This window comes from Dermacentor variabilis, chromosome 11 (assembly GCF_050947875.1).
Source record: "Dermacentor variabilis isolate Ectoservices chromosome 11, ASM5094787v1, whole genome shotgun sequence".
NCBI lineage: Eukaryota > Metazoa > Arthropoda > Arachnida > Ixodida > Ixodidae > Dermacentor > Dermacentor variabilis.
In genome coordinates, this window is record NC_134578.1 from 11011380 (window position 1) to 11029612 (window position 18233).

General features: G+C 47.1%; 1 protein-coding gene across 1 annotated transcript; it reads left to right on the forward strand.

Annotated features, from left to right (window-relative positions):
- The first annotated feature begins 4636 nt into the window (after positions 1-4636).
- On the forward strand, positions 4637-17738 carry LOC142563155 (uncharacterized). Its single transcript, XM_075673701.1, has 4 exons — positions 4637-4821; positions 10449-10840; positions 12504-12952; positions 15909-17738. The coding sequence occupies exons 2-4, from the start codon at positions 10499-10501 to the stop codon at positions 16375-16377; spliced, it is 1260 nt and encodes a 419-aa protein (XP_075529816.1). The 5' UTR covers positions 4637-4821; positions 10449-10498; the 3' UTR covers positions 16378-17738.
- Positions 17739-18233: the final 495 nt, after the last annotated feature.

An 18233-nucleotide genomic window follows, 5' to 3' on the forward strand; every position in this document is an offset into this window, starting at 1 on the left:
ACACGTATACCATGGCCAGCACCTTACTTCAATCGACAGAAGCACCAACCGGTGAGCTTGAAGAGCATTTGGACATCCTTCTTGAGCAAGCTGAAGAGCTTAAAGCAGTCAACGACGCCATAGAAAAGAAAGTTGACCTACAGGAGCTCGACACCGTATTAACAGAGTGTGCTGCGTACAGCTTGAGAATTTGCACCTTGAAAACAAGGATAAAAAGGGCACTGAGAGGTGGAGCCGCGAGCGAAACGAGGTCAAGTACACTATCAGAAACAGGAAATAACTCTGACTACGTCGCACAGTCAGGTTCCGTCCAGCATGCAGTTACGACGACTCTTTAGCTACCGTCGACAACGACAAGACTTCCTAAGCTACAGATCGCCATATTCGACGGAAACCTGCGCTTATGGCACAAATTCTGGAATCAGTTCGAGTCTACCATCCACAAGAATCCAGCTCTACATCCAGTTGACAAGTTTCAGTACTTGACGAGCTATCTCACCGGCAAAGCAGCAGCCGCTCTCGACGGGCTACCACTCAGTGACCGAAATTATGAAATTGCAGTGAAGACATTGGTCGAAAGATTTGGAAAGGACGATGTTATCATTGAAGAACATATGTCGAGGTTGCTCAACATCCGACCTGTCCATAACATCCTCGACACCGAGAGGCTGCGGACCCTTTATGATGAGGTACAGACGGGGGTTCGGAGTCTCGAGGCATTGGGTGTGGCGTCGAGCACTTATGGAGTGCTTTTATTGACAGTCCTACGGAAGAACATCCCGAATGAGCTTTGCCTCGGTTACTGCAGACAAAAGACAACATCTGCAGTCGCGCCAGGAGATGATCTTCAAAATTTCCTTAGTTTCCTGAAGACCGAAGTAGAAATTCGAGAGAGGGCCGAATGTGGAACCCGTCAACAGCTGAGCACCGACAGGCTGAGTCGCCCGATCCGCAAGGATATTCCTGAAAAGAAGGCGTCCGCATCGGTTTTAACTGCCGTCATGAAAGCTGAAACACTATGCAAATTTTGCGAAGCGAGCAGCCACTTAACCGCCGACTGTGATGTTGATTTGACTGCGGATCAGAAGAGGACAATTGTGCAGCGGGAAAGACTTTGCTTTAGGTGCGCCAAGGCAGGTCATCGAGCATACGAATGCCGCACCTCAAGATGGCTTAAATGTAAGAGATGTTCCGGCCGGCACGTTGCAGCCCTGTGTAACCTGAATCGACCACCAGCAACAGGAAAGTCGGAAGAGAAGACTGTACTCACTGAGACAATCGTACAGTCTTCGCTGCAAGTCGAAGGCACCAAGAAGAGAACCCGTGTCCTTCTGCAGACGGCTCAAGCGTGGGTTCAGGGTAGGGAGAAGCGAGCGATGGTCAGGCTGATGATTGACGGCGGAAGTCAGCGTACCTTTGTCAAGAAAGAGGTTTCACAGAAGATGGAACTGCGTGTGATGGGAGAGGAGACCCTGAAAATAATGACATTTGGAAACGACAAGCCGTCTTCAGGAATGAAGTGCCGCCGAGTGGAGTTATGGCTGTGCAGTCGACACAGCGGAATAAAGATCCGCGTTGAAGCGCTTGAGATCCCACAAATCTGCTGCGACATCGTGCCAGCACCTGAAGCTTCCACCGTCAACTACCTCGAAGAGCAAGGCCTCGAACTCGCCGACAGTACGCAAGATGGAGCAGAGATAGGGCTGCTGCTGGGATCCGATTACTACTGGGAGGTCACAACCGGTGGTGTCAGGCGCCTGGAGAGCGGTCTCGTAGCCGTGGAGACCATTTTTGGCTGGACCCTGCAGGGGACAACGCACACCACAGAATCAACAGAAACGTACGTGTCCACTTGGGAGTGTTGCGCGTGGCTGTCATCGGTGAGGAAGACCAAGACGACACTGCTGCTCAACTTAAATCGTTTTGGCAGCTCGAGCACATTGGCATTGTCGACGAAGGAGAGGCCGACGTAGAAGACAACCAAGTTTTGCGGGAATTTCGGGAGAACGTCTCCAGGAACAACTGCCGATATCAAGTTTCCCTTCCCTGGAAAGAGAATGCTGGCGATTTGGCAGACAACAAAGCCACGGCTATCAGTAGGCTCAGGTCGTTGACGACAAAATTGATGGGCAACAATGACCTTATGCGCGATTATGACCAGGTGGTTCGGAACTACGTGCTTGCTGGACACGCAGAAGAGGTAATCGGACTGGGTGAGTCCCCAAGAGGGCCCGTTTATTACATGCCTCACCGCGGCGTGGCCCGTCCATGCAGTCAGACCACAAGATTAAGGGTCGTCTTCGATGCGTCATCTAAAGCGCCGGGAAAACTGTCTCTAAATGACGTCCTGTTCGCCGGACCTAATCTGAACCCAAATCTGTCGGATATTTTAACTCGATTTCGAGTACACAATGAGGCGATCATTTCCGACATCGAGAAGGCATTCTTGCAGATTGAGCTTAAAAAGGATGACCGGGACGCCCTTCGTTTCCTCTGGTATAAAAGTACTCCAAAACAAGGACGAGCTCTCCCTCCAATCAGAGAGTATACCGGATGACGAGGGTCCCGTTCGGCGCAACATCCAGTCCGTTCCTTCTCGCCGCGACACTGAAGCGCCATCTAGAGTACACAAAGGATAGTTTTCCAGAGACAACAAGCATGCTAAACAACGACGTGTATGGGGATGACTTGGTCACAGGTGCCGATACTCTAGAGGACGCTATGCGCATATGCGAAGAGGCGGACCATATTCTTCAGATGGCAGGCATGAATTTGAGAAAATGGAAGTCCAATGACCCAAACCTTGCAGCAGAATGGTCAGAAGAGCCAGGAGACGAACACGGAATTTCAGCACATATCGTAACTAAGATCCTTGGCGTTGAGTGGAGACCGACTACAGATGAATTCACGTTTGAAATGAGTTCCCTGATTGACTTTCTAAAACAGCGTCAGGACACAAAAACATTCCTTCTACAAGCGACGGCTCGCATATTTGACCCATTTGGATTCCTTGCGCCCATCACTATCACGACTAAGATTATGTTTCAGAGCCTATGGGAACGAGGGGCTCAAAGGGGATGACCCACTTCCGTCAGACATTCTCGAAACGTGGAACAAGTGGTGCCAACAGCTCCCTGACTTACGAAATGTTTCCGTTCCCAGGAAATTGGGGCAGGACATAAAGAACGACAGCGCAGGGCCGGAATTACATGTGTTCTGCGACGCGAGTCCAAAGGCATACTGTGCCGTTGCCTATATTAAATCGAGGACGAATCAGGGAATGCACATTGTTTTGCTGATGGCTAAATCAAGAGTGGCCCCACTCAAACGTTTGTCACTACCACAGCTGGAGCTCATGAGTGCTTTGATCGGCGCACGCCTGGCCCACTACTTGATTGAACGGCTAGGCATACCAAGCTGCTGAGACGACCGGTCCAAGCCCTCTACCCGCTTGAACTAGGGGAGGAATGAGCCGACGCTCATAGCGGTGGGGGGGGGGGGGGGGGGAGTTGTTGAGAATTGGTAGCGACCGTCGCGCGTTTCTTGCAACCGTGATTGGGGGCCCGGCGACGCACCAAGAGGGAGCCGGCGAACGGGCGAGGGGGCCTCCCGCTGGGCTGGTGTCCCGACCGGCGCCTCGACCCGCAACCTGATCCGTGCCCCGTGTTTTCGGCGGACCGCCTGCTGGGTGCGAATGGCCGGCGCTTCCGAGAAGGACGCAGGCGTCGGTGCCGCCAACGGACAACTCGTATTTTGTATTTCCTTTTCTCTTCCCTTTCTAGTCACTGCGATGTCTTTTGTAAAATAAACGTTCAGTCTTGAAGCGAACCCCGACGAGTGAGAATCCTTCCTTCGAGGCTCCTGCGTGCGCGGCCGCTGTACGCCGCTGCCAGAAATAGTCTCACGCAGCAGCTTTGTAGTCGCACTCGCGAAGTGACCTCCCCAGAGCCTTGGTCGTAGCCTTTAATTATTCTACACAGGGCTTAGCGTACGAAAAAAAGCTCGCCATGGGTGGCCTTGCCAAGGCCACCCATGCAACACGTTCAAAGACCGGACTTGTCGAACGCCGCTGGACGACGACACCGCTTCGACCTTGACAATGCGACAACGCTGACCCCACAGTAAACAAGGCGGGGGGGGGGAACTCCCGGAATCCTGGTTCATCCGTCGTGACGAATCTGCGTGCAACACTAACTGTGGCGCCCTGCCGGACGTCTACAGGGACGTGTGGGACGAGTAGAATGGACCTCCCTTCATTTGTGTCAGTTCATATTGAAGGTGCCACCTTGCATAGGTGGCGAAACGTCTATACCCTTTTGTTAATTTGTTAAGTAGGAGTAAACTTCTATCTGCCCGGCTTTTGGAACACGCGCGCACACACACACTCTCTCTCTCCCTATATATATATATATATATATATATATATATATATATATATATATATATATATATATATATATATATATATATATATATATATATATGTTGTGAGGGCGCTTCTCCCGTGATCGCTTTTTGTCACGTGCGTTTCATGCGAGAGCCAACAGATCTCGTTCCCATCCGGCGTGTATCGGATATCCGACCGCCCTTCTGCGGACAATGCGCTCTGCGGACCGAAACACCGAAGCAGTCTCGCCCTAGCCGCTGGCGCGTCTAGCTACTGTGTTTGCTCCGCAATGTAACCGAGTTATCATGTTGTTATACCACGTAAACTAGTTGTCATTTTGCTCCTAAACCGTCTTCTTCTTTCAAATATTCTGTGCCTCTTGCCCAGCCCCAAGTCGCACAATAGCCTCCAGCCAACCCATGTATACAAAACAGGTATGTTTACACCCATGTACTTGTATATACGGTGTCCCAGCTAGAGTCCAAGCTGCTCAACGTAAAAAAAAAAAGATAAGGAAGACGCAGTGCAAGTTACAATTAAAGACCTATGGTGTTAGGTTGTCAGACCTCTGGCGACCGAACTCTTATGTTTGTATCTTGCACCGTGTTTTAAAATGGTTATTTTTTTGTTATACAGCTTGGCAGTTATACAGTTGGGATACAAACCATCCTGATTTTTTTTGCATACATTACAAAACGCCCGTGTTGATGATATTCTAGTGGTAATCAAGGGGAATAGGTTGAGTTGGCCAGGTCATATAATGCGTAGAACAGATAAGCGATGGTGAATCAGAGTGACCGAATGGGTGCCAAAACAAGGTGAATAAAGTCATGGACGGCAGGGGATTATGTAGAGTGATGAGTTCCATAAATGTGCCGGCATTTCATTTTTGATGTTATGTATTTAAGTTATTCCCTGCGACTCATATAATATTCCATATGCAACCAGTGTCCCAGATCCAATGAAGCTATTGACTGGACTCCTCCCAAATCTAAGCTTTAGCTCGGGTGCTCCAATCTAAACACATGTAAAAGGAGAATTCGTTTTTTCGGCAACCACGGCACCAAATTTGACGAGGTTTGTTGCATATAAAAGAAAAACATAAAATCTAGTGACTGTTGCTTTCCACTTTTTTATTTAGATCGTCATTTTTTAATTAAAAATTGGCAGAAGTAAAAAAATTTTTAGAAAAACGAAACTATCAAGTTTCCAACTCTCTAACTCAGCAAAGAAAAATGATATCACACTTCTGTGAATTGCATCTGATAGTAAATCTAAAACGGACAAAATTGATATGTTACACATCAATCTTCAAAATTCAGTAATATGAAAATGCAGCTTTTGCAGAACCCTTGTGTGCAACGTAACAAATTCATGTAAGATATAAATTGGCACATTGAATTTCTCCGCTTTGAATGATCTAACGGATGCCGTTTACAGAACCGCGATATCTGTTTGTGATGCAGGGATATGAATTTATAAACCTCGTGCGTCTATTTTGTTTAGAACTATCGAATTTTTGAAAATTCTTTTAACAAAACTCACGCCCTAAATCGAAATTCCACTTCCAACAGTCACTAGAATTTAACTTTCTCTCTCAAATGCAATAAATTTCATTAGAATGGGCTCGAGGGTTATCTCAGAAAGCGTTTTTGCGTTTTACGTGTATTTGAATAGGCTGCGTCGGAGTTGGGCCAGAGCTAAAGCTTCCTCTTAAAAGAAATAATCCCGATTCTGATTCTAATATTGTTAGTTCGGTTGCCAAAAGTAACAGGAGGGCTCCGGGAGAGACTTTCGTCCTTGACGATGCACTTAAACAGATTAGTTATGGTAATGGCAGTTACGATCATTGCTTCAGGGCGCGCAATACACCTAGGATAAGTGGCGGCAGCGAGAAGGCGTACCTGAGTCCCGCAGATATCATAACAATGAAGCATATATGTGCTGCGATATGCGGCCGTGCGGATCTGAGTAAAAATGACACCGTCGCACGACTGATAGATCGTGCGTCGAACTGCAGCCGTGATAGCCAGAACTTATGAAGGTGTTGTCTACACGGAAGGTGCTCAGCAATTAATGTTCTGTAAGGCTCTTCGTGTGAAGTTGTGCCAGCGTTTGTTCCGAAAGTAAGTATGCCGCAACGCTTTGACCAACAGGTATCGGGATGCAATTTTTTTTGTCTTCCAGAACAAACTTATTCAGGTGCAGTACTCCTTTCCTTTTCGCTCGGACAAACATGTTAGGAGAAAAGCAGCTCGAGTCGTGTATAATGAGTAGGCGGACAACGCCGTGAAGTGTGCATTTATAGGCGCTGCACTGAATGGTAGACTGCATGTACCCTTTTCTTTCAACTCCCAGCTGCTATAGAACTTTCATTATTGTTCTAGAGTGTGCTTGAATGGTTGCATGTTCTAATACACTCCACAGTCAGTTCACGTCATTCAGTGAAAAACTTTGGTTCGCGTGTTATGTCTGTAGTTTAGCGTGGATAAATTGCAGTGCATCTGTTGTGTTTTGATGCGATGGCGAGATTTCAAGCCGTATTCTTCAGCTGCGACGTTCAGAGCCTCAAGGACTTCTCGTAATGCCATATCAGAATTTAGAATGTGTTTCTTCTACCTTTGTTATGTTGTGCGACTTATGGTGTAGCTTCATACAGTCAGACAGCCTCTATAAGGAAGCGTTTAAGACCTCCAGAATCCTTCGTTGTACGGGTCACTTCGCTGTAAAGGTCGCGCGCAGCTAGCCAAGCACGTTCGGCAAAAAATAACCCTAGTTAATATTAACTAAAGAGATACTTTGGGAATTAAGTCGCCAATTTTCTTCTGGGCACTTCGTTCGGCGGAATGTGCGACTATACAGTCGAACGCTATATGGCATCGAGGATCGCGGCATGCTCAGCTTGAGGCAAATTACAACTGCAGAGCGTGGGTTCCTCTTCAAATTTCTTAGCTAGCATTTTCTGAGAAGTTTGAACCAATATGCAGGGTAGCAAACTGGATATATATCTTCCGGTTAATCTCCCTCTCTTTCTCATCTCTTTTAACTCTCTCTCTCTCTCGCTCTTTTGAACCGAAAACTCAGAAACTAGTAGCTGGTGCAATGAAGACTATGCATTCAGGTTATGTGTAAGGGAGAAAACACAAGCAACGCTCAGATGCAACATGTCTTCACATGTAGGCATGATGTACGTACTACTTAAGAACACACTGGACCAAATGCTTACAGCCACGAGTTCATACATGTTGCATTTGAACAGACATACCTGTCTTCAGACGTATACCTGTCTACAGGCTCTTCGTCACAGCTGCCTTCGTAGACCCTCGCTTTCATGCCATCCTTATGGTCTCGATGATGTCGTCAGTCGTCATTTCCGAGCAGATAATCACGTCGGTTTTACCCTCTAATGCCCAAGCGCAGTTCACATGGAGGTGAATGAGAGCAGCTTGATCACCTTTATTTGCTGCCATGGAGAGTAGATTTTTACAAAAAAAAACAAGGAAATTTTATTTGAGTTTAGACCTAAGTAATACAGTAGCAAATGATTGATTAGTGCTCGGCTTGTTGAACTATATATCGTTGAAGCTTCACTCCAGCGTATCAAAAACTTAACTGTACTGGCTTCGCGTTAACTTTTCTGCGCTTAAATACGCATTTTAAGGCATCACTGCAGACTCAGCGAGGCACATATATTATATGTTCTGGATTGCAGGCTTGAAGTAGGAGTTGTCTATATTATATAGCTAATGCGGCATCCAGACCTTCCCTCATAACCTTTGTTGCGGGGTCGACCGGCGCTTCCTATGCGCTCTGCTGTTCTGTTGTGGCTACGGAGAAAAGTGGCGGAGCCACTGTATACGCGTGTTCTATGTAAACCAACAAACCAGCCCTCGGGGAAGCCTATATTCCTTCCTTGTACCGGCGAATTCGTTGTAGTGATCTAGTTTCGTTGTAATGGCGTTCGTTTTAGAGGCGTTCCCCCATCCGTACTGGTAGGCTACTCTTCATCTGCTAACGAAAGCAGTCTTAAAGCTAATAGACTTCTTTGGCTCTTTCGCCCGTTTCCGTGGTCGGTGATTGGCGGTCTCGGGTGGTCTGACTTTCATCGCCAATACAAAGCCGCCGATGTGAAGGGCGCCTGCTCTTGCGTAACTTAGTTGCTGCGCGCGTTCGTCGCTGAACATCAGTCATGTACATATACTGAACGAAAGTATTTAAGATAAAATACTAAATACTAAGCCAAATTTTCACTCAATAAAATACAAAATACCCAAATTCTAAAAGTACCTGAGTATACGTACAAAATATCGAGGTGGAAAGTTATTTCGCTACTTTCAAGATACTTTCAGAATACAAGGCACTGCACGAACAAAAGAATGTCTACATCACTGCAGCGCTTTATTTTTGTCAAACAAAACAAAGGACCTCATTAGCAACAACATTTGCTCGCCTTCAGAAAGCGCTGCTTTGAAAGATTTGCATAAACAGGTGGCCCTCTTTTTGAAGGTATCATCGCCTTCACTGAAAGCCTCTCTAGGCCACAGTAGCGTTATGCTTTAGAAAAAAAGAAAAAAAAACGTAATAAGTTGGAGCGTACTTCAATACCGATGTCACGTCTTAGACCCCGCTGTCGTGCTCAAATTAGGAGCTAATTTGTCGTGCAGCTGCACTTTCAGACTTGTCTGCTGGCGAATTGTGGAAGGAAAGTTGTCGTGTGCCGGACTTTGTTGCTCTATTCGTTTAGTGCGGATGAAGTCGGCGACAAAGCAAAGCTCGCCTTTTCGCAAAAAAAAAGCAAAAGAAATTGACAGTCACTTTAGCATACGCCAAAGAGGGTGAAGGCGAAAGCCTGTGCGCTCACGAGACATCCATTAAATTACTTGACATTCTTATTCAAATGCGTTGTTACTTCTTATTACTTGTTTTCTCCCACAAAAGGTCGTTGATGCGAGTGCCTCAATTAAATCTACATTAATTAACTGTGCCTTAATCAACTTAGTCCTAATTAACACATATATCCATGGGTTCGAGTGTCTTAATTAACTCTATATTAATTAAGTGTGCCTTCTTTTTAACATGATTAGTGGCATCCATGTGGAAGAAGCGATGTGAAAGAAGGCAACGACGAACTCGCGAGTAGTGGCACGAGCGCTCGGATTTTCTGTACCTCACAACGTGACCTTGAAACATAAAGATCTAAGGCTTTCGCCTTAAAGAAGAAAAAAAACGCCTTCATGTCAACACGGTTGACGCAGATATCATAAAGATAAACGGCAGCGTGCCTGCTTTTTTGTGCACTAATTTGTGACATATATTCTGTGACAATTTTTTGCTGTTATTTACGCTTCGTTTTCAGTTTATGTTGTTTTCGAGGCATTTCCACGCTAGGGACGTGACATTTCCTAGTGCGAGGTCTCCTAAGTTCACAGATGGGTTTTATCATTTCGGTAATCATCTACAGCGCACTGATTCTACAGTGCCTTGGTCCTAAAGTTCTGGGGAGGTATAGCCTAGACTCTCAGTACGTTTTATACCGAAGGATATGACCACAAGTCCGCAAATAAGTGACCAAAAGTTCAACTGTCTCGACTTTACAGTTGGCAGTGTCTGTCACCGAAATATCTTGGGGGGAAGGCGTACTGCAGAAAACCAAAGCAGTTGGAGAAACGAACTTTAAGCCATCAAATAACACTTAGTGATAGTTAATATTTTCAACGGAAACCGTCACTTAGTATTATAAATTACGTGTTAGGTTACGAATACCTCAGGTTTCGTGCTGGCCCCAGGATACCAAGCAAGTGGACGCGCCCTCAGCTGTGAAACATTGAAACCTGCAATTATAATGTACGCGTCAAAGCTGTCAATTAAGAGATAATCAGAGCGGTATCAGCGCTCTGATTTGTGATGCCCGCCACTGCTCTGATGATGATGATACTGATGGTGATGGTGATGACGATTTCTTGTGTAATGGTAAAAGCCCGCGGTTGGGGACATATAACACGAATTTGATGGATCTGAAACTTGGACACCAACATGGTTTTGTGCCTTTCCTTTCTTTCAGTTCTCTTACTAACTACATTTGTACGGAGCACGGGTCAGCGACTCTGTGTCATGGACAGTGCAAGGTCTGGACACCGTCAGCAATGGGGAGAATGGGAAATAGAACTTCTCTTTTTTAGCATGATGGCTAACATGCGCGATCAGAATTTGTTGCGCGACTTTTACTACCGCGACGATTGGAGCGACGTCATGGCCAAGAAGGGTGCCAGGGAGGTCCTCATGGGTGTCAGGTACCCGGATGACGGCACCAGGCGGTCTCTGTACGCGTCCTGGCTGAGGATCTTCGCCTCTGGTGTGTGGCACGATTCGTTCGACCACCTCATGCTCGAGTGCGTGGCTGCCACGCCGTCGCCGACGACTCCTCGCACACCTCTCTTGGCTGACATCTTCAAGGTTCATTCATTATTTCATTCATATGAGCATTGAAGTAGAATAACCCTGGCTATTCGCAAACCTGCCTTGACTAGACGTTCCTCCTGTAAGGTTCTTCCTAAACACAGGGGAGAAACGTTTCTGGAACGTTCCTCTAAACATAGCGGAGAAATGTTTCTGAAACGTTCCTCCTAGACGCAAGGTAGCATAAAGGTGTGTTTATCTTGGAGAAGAAGGACAAGTTGGGACTCGTTCCATCCTTGTTGTAGAATGATGGAATGAGCTCATATAGGGGCAGAAAAGGTGGGTAAGATGGGCGGGTGAGATTGCCCGATTTCCAGTGGACCCGTCTGAATCCGCAAGTGCCAATAAGCATCCTTCCCTAGTGGAGTACAGTGCTGTCTTGTGACACAAAGCGCCAAAAGGGCCCCTCGGCGATTACTACGATGAGGGATTTCTTGGGGAGCCCTCTTTCAACATGATGCATTAGGATAGACCTTTCGGACTTGATTAGTGGTATAGGGTCTTAATTCAGCGGACTTTGCGGGGTTGTTTCGGCCGGCCAGGCTAACGCCACCTGAAGCTTGCTCGGGAATCTTCGAAGCATATTAACAATATACTTAATACTTTAATAGGGGGGGGGGGCTGCACCACACTGCACTTGCAGGTACAATTATTGTATATGCTCCCGCGAGCACAAACAGCAAGTATACTTGGTGTGGTCACTGTGGTTGAAGCGTGTCTTTGAATACTCGGTCATTGTGCGCCTTTAATTGAAACTGACTACGCAGTGTATCCTGCAAGAAACGCGGACAGAATTTTTTAATGATAAATTATAGTGTTCTTGCGTGCCAACACCACGATCTCATTCTGGGGTACGCCGTGGTGGGGGACTCTGCAAATTTTGACCACCTAGGGTTCTTTAACGTGCACCTAAATCTAAGTACACGGGTGTTTTCGCGTTTCGCCTCTATCGAAATGTGGCCGCCGTGGCCGGGATTCGATCCCGCGACCTCGTGCTTAGCAGCCGAACGTTATAGGCACTAAGTAACCACGGCATGTCCGGGAATAAATGATGCCGTAAAATAAAAGCGTTGTTTTCGTTAACCAGCTCACAGACAAAATTAATGTGCCCTGACGGCATCAGCAACTTGCGCTTGTCACCAGCAGAGGGTGGTGATGTAAGTTCACAGTCAAGCCTATCCTCACTAATAGTTCGGACGAACGTGACTCGTTCGTGTTCAAAATTGCGCTTGAAGACCTTATCAAGACTTTCAAGGCTTGCGTGATATCCAGCGGTAGACTTTAGTTTTTGTCGGAAGGCACAGGTATGGCGTCATTGTCTGGTGTCACAAATTTCGTGGCGCAAGTTTCTATAGTCCGAAAAGGTGTGAACGATACGCCAGGCTAAATATTTAGGACGGACGTATTTGTGTCAATAAGCAATAACATAAGCATTGACCAGCCATTGTCACGTGGCATAGAGGCGCTCCGTCGCATGGTGACGCTTCGAAAAGAAAATATGGCATCGGGATGTTTATTCAGCCTCTGCGTCGCTTTCTGTCACACAGTAGACCTCTGCTTTCGACAAAAAACACACCCAACCCGGTGCCTCAGAAGCGAATGCTACAAATGTAGCTTTGTTGAATGAGCATTGTACTCTTCGTCTTTATGTGCATTCAAGGTACATGATCCCGTCGACCGGTCCCCACCCTTAGGACCTGTCTTGAACCTCGCCGAACTTCCGACCCTCTTTGGACGGAAACCTGAGAAGGTCGAGCCTCTTCCTGAATCGCCGGGATTGATCACCTTCTTGGCGGACCTGATACGGAAGAGTCGAAATAGTCGTGAGGCTCTCGACGAAGCTGGAATGATCATCGGCTTCTACAGCCTCGCACTAGCCGTTGTCGTAGCCAAATCGGTCAGGGACGTGGAGGACTTCTTTTGGAGACGGATGAAGAGGGCGTTTGCCGTGGCGGTGCCGACGTCGTTCGACGGAGACGCGTACAGCCCCAACGGGAGGTTCTTAACGCCGCTAGCTCTCAAAGGCCACCGTGGTGTGGTGAAGCCTTACATCGTGCTCCTAGTCCTCGGTCAGTACGCCTACCACGCCAACAACGATGCTGACTCGAGGTAATGACTGTCGCTTGCACTAAGGCTTTAGCTTCTGAGACACGTAGTCATGGGGGGGGGGAGGGAGGTTATTGCGATAATATTGAAGCATGCTCTTTCAGCCACCATCCTCCCCCATACAGATCGGTGATCCCGAAAGCCTCTTCATCTTCTTAAATGTTAAATGTTCGGGCCACATGTGTACGTTCGGTGCTGTTTGTAGAACTCTGCCAGCGCCGCCAGAGCTCCTTTCAGTGTTATATGACTACATGCCATCGCTGAGCACCAGAAAACTGATTATGGCCGGTGATTTTACCTGTCTACCATTGATTGTATCAATAGCCCCTACATTTGACTCACTAGAGAATGCTACAGTTGTGACATGATGTTGACTTGCGACCTAGTGCAGCATGTAACCAGATAGACTCTTGTAACAGTTGCAACCTTTTTGGTGTATATTTGCCACACAACGATAATCGTCATCTGTCTTGCTTGCTTTTCCTTTCTTGAAAACGCTGCGCTCGTTACTTTCCTGTCGAGAATGCTCTGTCATGCCGATAACGTGCATGCCGTTTGTGACTTGGAAGTACCGGGCTCGCAGCATTAAAGGAAATGCGGGCAAGACAGATGAGGATTATTGTTGTGTGGCAAACATACATCCCAAAGGGTGCAACTGCTTAAGTTATAGTGTAGTACTTTGGATATATATATATATATTAGCATGTCCTTCAGTGGCAGAATTTTTGCTAACCTATTCTTGCGCTGAATACATTGTATACCATTATATTCAAGTGCTACATGTAGTTTATCCGCCGCGGTGGCTTAGCGGCTATGGTGTTGCGCCGCTAAGAACGAGGTCGCGGGATCAAATCCCGGCCGCGGCGGGCGCATTCCGATGGAGGCGAAATGCAAAAAAAAAAAAAAAAAAAAAATGCGCCCGTGTCCCGCGCATTGGGGGCAAGTTAAAGAGTGGTCTAAATTAATCCGCCCCCACTGTGGCGTGCCTCATGACCAAATCGTGGTTTTGGCCCATAAAGCCCCAGAATTCAATTCAACTTAATTCTATTTTCTTTCTTCTTTTTTTTGCGCAGATGTGCATGTTGTGTATGAATTCACAAACTTACTCGTGTACTGTGGGATAGTGTGACATGCTAATTTTATTTTATTTGTTGTTACGTAACAAGAAAGCCGCAAAGTTGCTCGACCAGGGTGCAAACTTCGTGGTTTTTTGTCTGCGCCCCATGTTGTCACCGAACCTTGTGCAATCTGATTATATGCGCGACGCGAATTGTATAGCACTTTCTGGAAGGCACGCGGGCACCAACGATTACGCTGGAACCTTTGACGAGTCATGTATAAAAGCCGACGCTCTTGACCAGCTGTTTCGACGATCGCCGACAGTGCTCGCCGCTATATCTGTGCTTTGAATATCAGTTGCTTTTGTGGGCACATGCTTCGAATAAAAAGTTAGTTTCGTGATTGAAGTGTTGTCCAACCAACCGACCGCTCACTATTGTTCCCCCATGTTAATACCGGATTCATTTCTTCGCCCTTGTAGCGATACTCTGACTTCATCACAGCGAAGCTGTATGTATGATTCGAATCGCGGGATTTCTTAGTCTGCGTCTACATAAAACCATTCCACGAATTGAAGCGAAAAGTGCTTATCTCCATTGGAATTACGCATGCAAGGCACACCCCAGTATGCGTTTCAATAAAGAGAAGTACAGAAAAAGCGCTGAACCATATTGTAGACGATAAGGTGCGTACGAACAATGCCAAACACGTAGTGTTTGCCGCGAGCTTTTCCCGGTAAAGATCTCGGTTGCATAAGCGCCAACTGTAGCATACGAAGTAGAAAGTGATGTCACTACACTTTTATATGTTAAAGAACTCGCCTAGCAACCGATTTCATTTGTACTGTGATAGCGCTATGGAAGGCCACGTATAGTTAGGACTCCCGAAGAGCAGCCTGAACACGATGAGCGGCGACGGGAACAGCACCGTCATATGCACAATGTAGTCTTGCTCAGGCTCGGCAGGACCCGAGGCTCAGCGCAAGCCCAAAGCGTGACAAGACAATACAGAACTTCGTTTTGGTACAATGAATTTAATTATCGTGCTGTCAATCATTTCCGGTAGCGCATTGCTCAAGCGTCCAAGGCTATACGTTACATCGGTCTAGCGGATCGGGTGACACCACAGCTTCGCTGGCCAACCACCTTCACTGCGTGGATTGGAGCCCTCTTTTTTTTTTCATTTACCCTCCCCATCTTTTGTTAAAAGCACTCCTGAATGGTGTTGGCGATAACCTGAGCAGGGAAAGCGCGGGCTTGGATAAGCTCAATTATAACAGCATACCTTGATCAGTAGCCTCCAAGATATCGCTAACACAGTTTATAAATTAATATTTCAATTCCGTGTTTTCTTTAGACAGTGACGATACGCACTTGCAGGCCTCATCGCTTTTTGAGCCTGATTAATATCGCATGAAGGAGTGCTTTCACTGTTAGATATATGAAAGAATATGGCTATGTGGCCCAGGCAATAAATCTAAGCTAGGCGTTCTAAGGCCGCTATGCGGAGCCTGTGTCACTCATACCAACAGCTCTCTTTCGTTCGTCGCTCAGTACAACGCTATTTCCTGGTGTTTCTCGTGTTTGACCACCTGGGAATCAACGTGCACCCTACGGTACACGAGCGCTTTTGCATTCCGACCCCATCTAAATGCGGCCGCCAGCGGCCGGGATAGAAACCGCGACCACAAGCTTAGCATCGCGACACCATATATCAGTTGGGCTGCCCCGGCTGGTAAATGTAACGCCACCTGCATCGTCTTTGAGACCGAAGTAGATCCTAAATTCATTCATTCATTCATTCATTCATTCATTCATTCATTCATTCATTCATTCATTCATTCATTCATTCATTTCGCTATAGGCTAATCTGCGGTTTCCTGCCTGTTATTATTGTGCAGTGCTGACCAAAGATTCCTGGAAGAAGGCTTCCTGACGCAAGCAAAGTTCGGCCACCTAGAAGTAGTGAAGCTCCTCTATGACGTGCAGGATAAGACTGGACTCAGCGCCGCGAGTCTAAACCGAATCCTACACAAAAGCCTCGGAAACGATGATCCCATCTCGAAGTCCTGCTCCCGCGTTGCACGCTTTCTCAAGGGCGCGGAGGAGCCTACGCAGCGTACGAGACCCTGGAGTCGCGCGTCCAACTGCTACTACTTCGCAGACCTGGACCTGGACGACAACGTGGAGTACGCCATGCGGCTGACAGCGATCCTGGCGCCTGACCCTAACGACCAGCGGTGGCAGGACTTTCCGGACGCCGCTCGGCCAAGCATGAAAGACGCGCGACTTTGGGCCAAGGGCTTCAGTCGGGCTTTGCGCAATGGAAAGTTTGCCGGACTCGCCAAGCGAGCCGGAGTCGTAGCCTGATTCGGTGGTCTAGTGAGCCCAACCTGGGATGATATTCTGGAGAGTGTGAAATTCCGCCACGTTGTCGAATTCGCCGTCTTTCAAGCTTTCATTGATCCAGAGGGCTGCTACGGCCTCTGTGATTGGCTCAAAATGCAGCTATTACACAATGTGGCGATAGGGCGAAATGCGACGATGTCTAGAATATCACACAGGAAGACCATTGCGCTGTTATTGCGAACTTGTGCCGTGTCACTCCAATGATAGCTTCTCGGAACCAGTTTTGATGTTTAAGATATATTCACTAATAAAGGGCCCCTCACCAGGATCTGTATAAAATTTTGGTTATGCACTGGAAGTTGTACAGTCGCGTCCGGGGAGCGTTCTACCGCAAGAAATTTTAATAAGAGATTATTAATAGGGGAAATCCAAGTAAATGAAATATTGAAGGGAAGTAGTTCAAGAAGGACACCTTCCTGCCCCGCAGTTCTTTCTCTCCCACTGTCTCCTCCAGGGTTTAAGGTCTCCCTTCAGTGAAGGGGGGGGGGGAGGGGAGGCCTCATAGGGCGGCGACCAGTATAGCACGCGCACATTGCACTCACACACGCTCATAAAATATATATACCTATCAACCGATTAATCGCCATGAAATCATTATTCGAAAAATTGCAGAGTTTGAAGTGCCCCGCAGAAGACACTACTGGTAATAAAACCACATCCAGCGCTTGTCGAATGGGTGCTGCCGTGGACCTGCCAAGAGGAGGCGGAACCTCTCCCTAAAGAACAAGGAGGGGCCTGCCCCCCCACCCGACTGTCTCGACCAGTGTCTGTAATGGTCCGTAAGCAACATTCGGCATAAACAATATTACATGACTTCCCTGTGTTCTCTCGTAACTGAGCCGAAGACCCAGGTGACCTTGACGTCGCGACCCAAGGAGGAAGGAAATAACATAGGAGGGAGCATTAATTACGTCGCGCATCCAGCCTTCGCGAGTCAACTCTCCGCGAAGCGAAAGCTTCCTTCGCTCTCTCTTTCTCAGAAATTCGGCCCATCATGTGACCCTGCGCTTGACGAACATGGCCCCGTGTGCATGGTTCGCGGTAGATATAAAGCCTGCTGGTGACACTGTCTAGTCTTTTGTTATTTATGCGTTAAGACTGGCGCTGATCTAGTCCAATTTTTGTTCGCTTCCTAAAATGCTTTAGTCAATTTAGCAGCGTTAAATACTGCTGCTGCGTCTGTGTCTCAACGTCTTTTAAATTTTATCGTGTAAGCAAACCTCTGTTGTCAAGCAACTTTAATTGCCCTGATATACCAGGTAGCGAAAACCCCTTGCCCTGTGCTCATCATCATCATCTGTGTAATAAATTTTGTTGCCTTCCATGCGTATTTCCTCTCGCAAACGGTGGTAGCTATCGCACTCAGGTGAAGTTATTAAAGTGCACACATATTTTTCTGTGGCGGATAAATATTGACTGTCGAGCCTATAGCGGTGAACTTCAAGCTGGTCATAAACGAAAACTTTGCTGCTTGTTCATCTGACCTGTATGGGTTGCAAGATATGTCGTAGCTTTGTGTTCCAAGCATGGAAACTTTAGTTGAACATGTGCGCATGTTTGCAAGTTAATGGCTCACGGCAGCAGATATATCCGGGTTGGAGATGCCATGCTCACAATTAGACAGCATGTATTATCTGCAAGGGTATAGCCCCTTAACAGTATAAGAGACGAAGCTCTACTGAAGGAAGCTTAATACATAAAAAATCCAAGGACACCTAGCACTTCATATGAGTTGTGCATGTGAAAGCATTAATGTCCAATTGAACGCCGCTGTGCGGTCCTTCTAGTTTTAAAGTCTTCACGGGCAAGCGGACGCG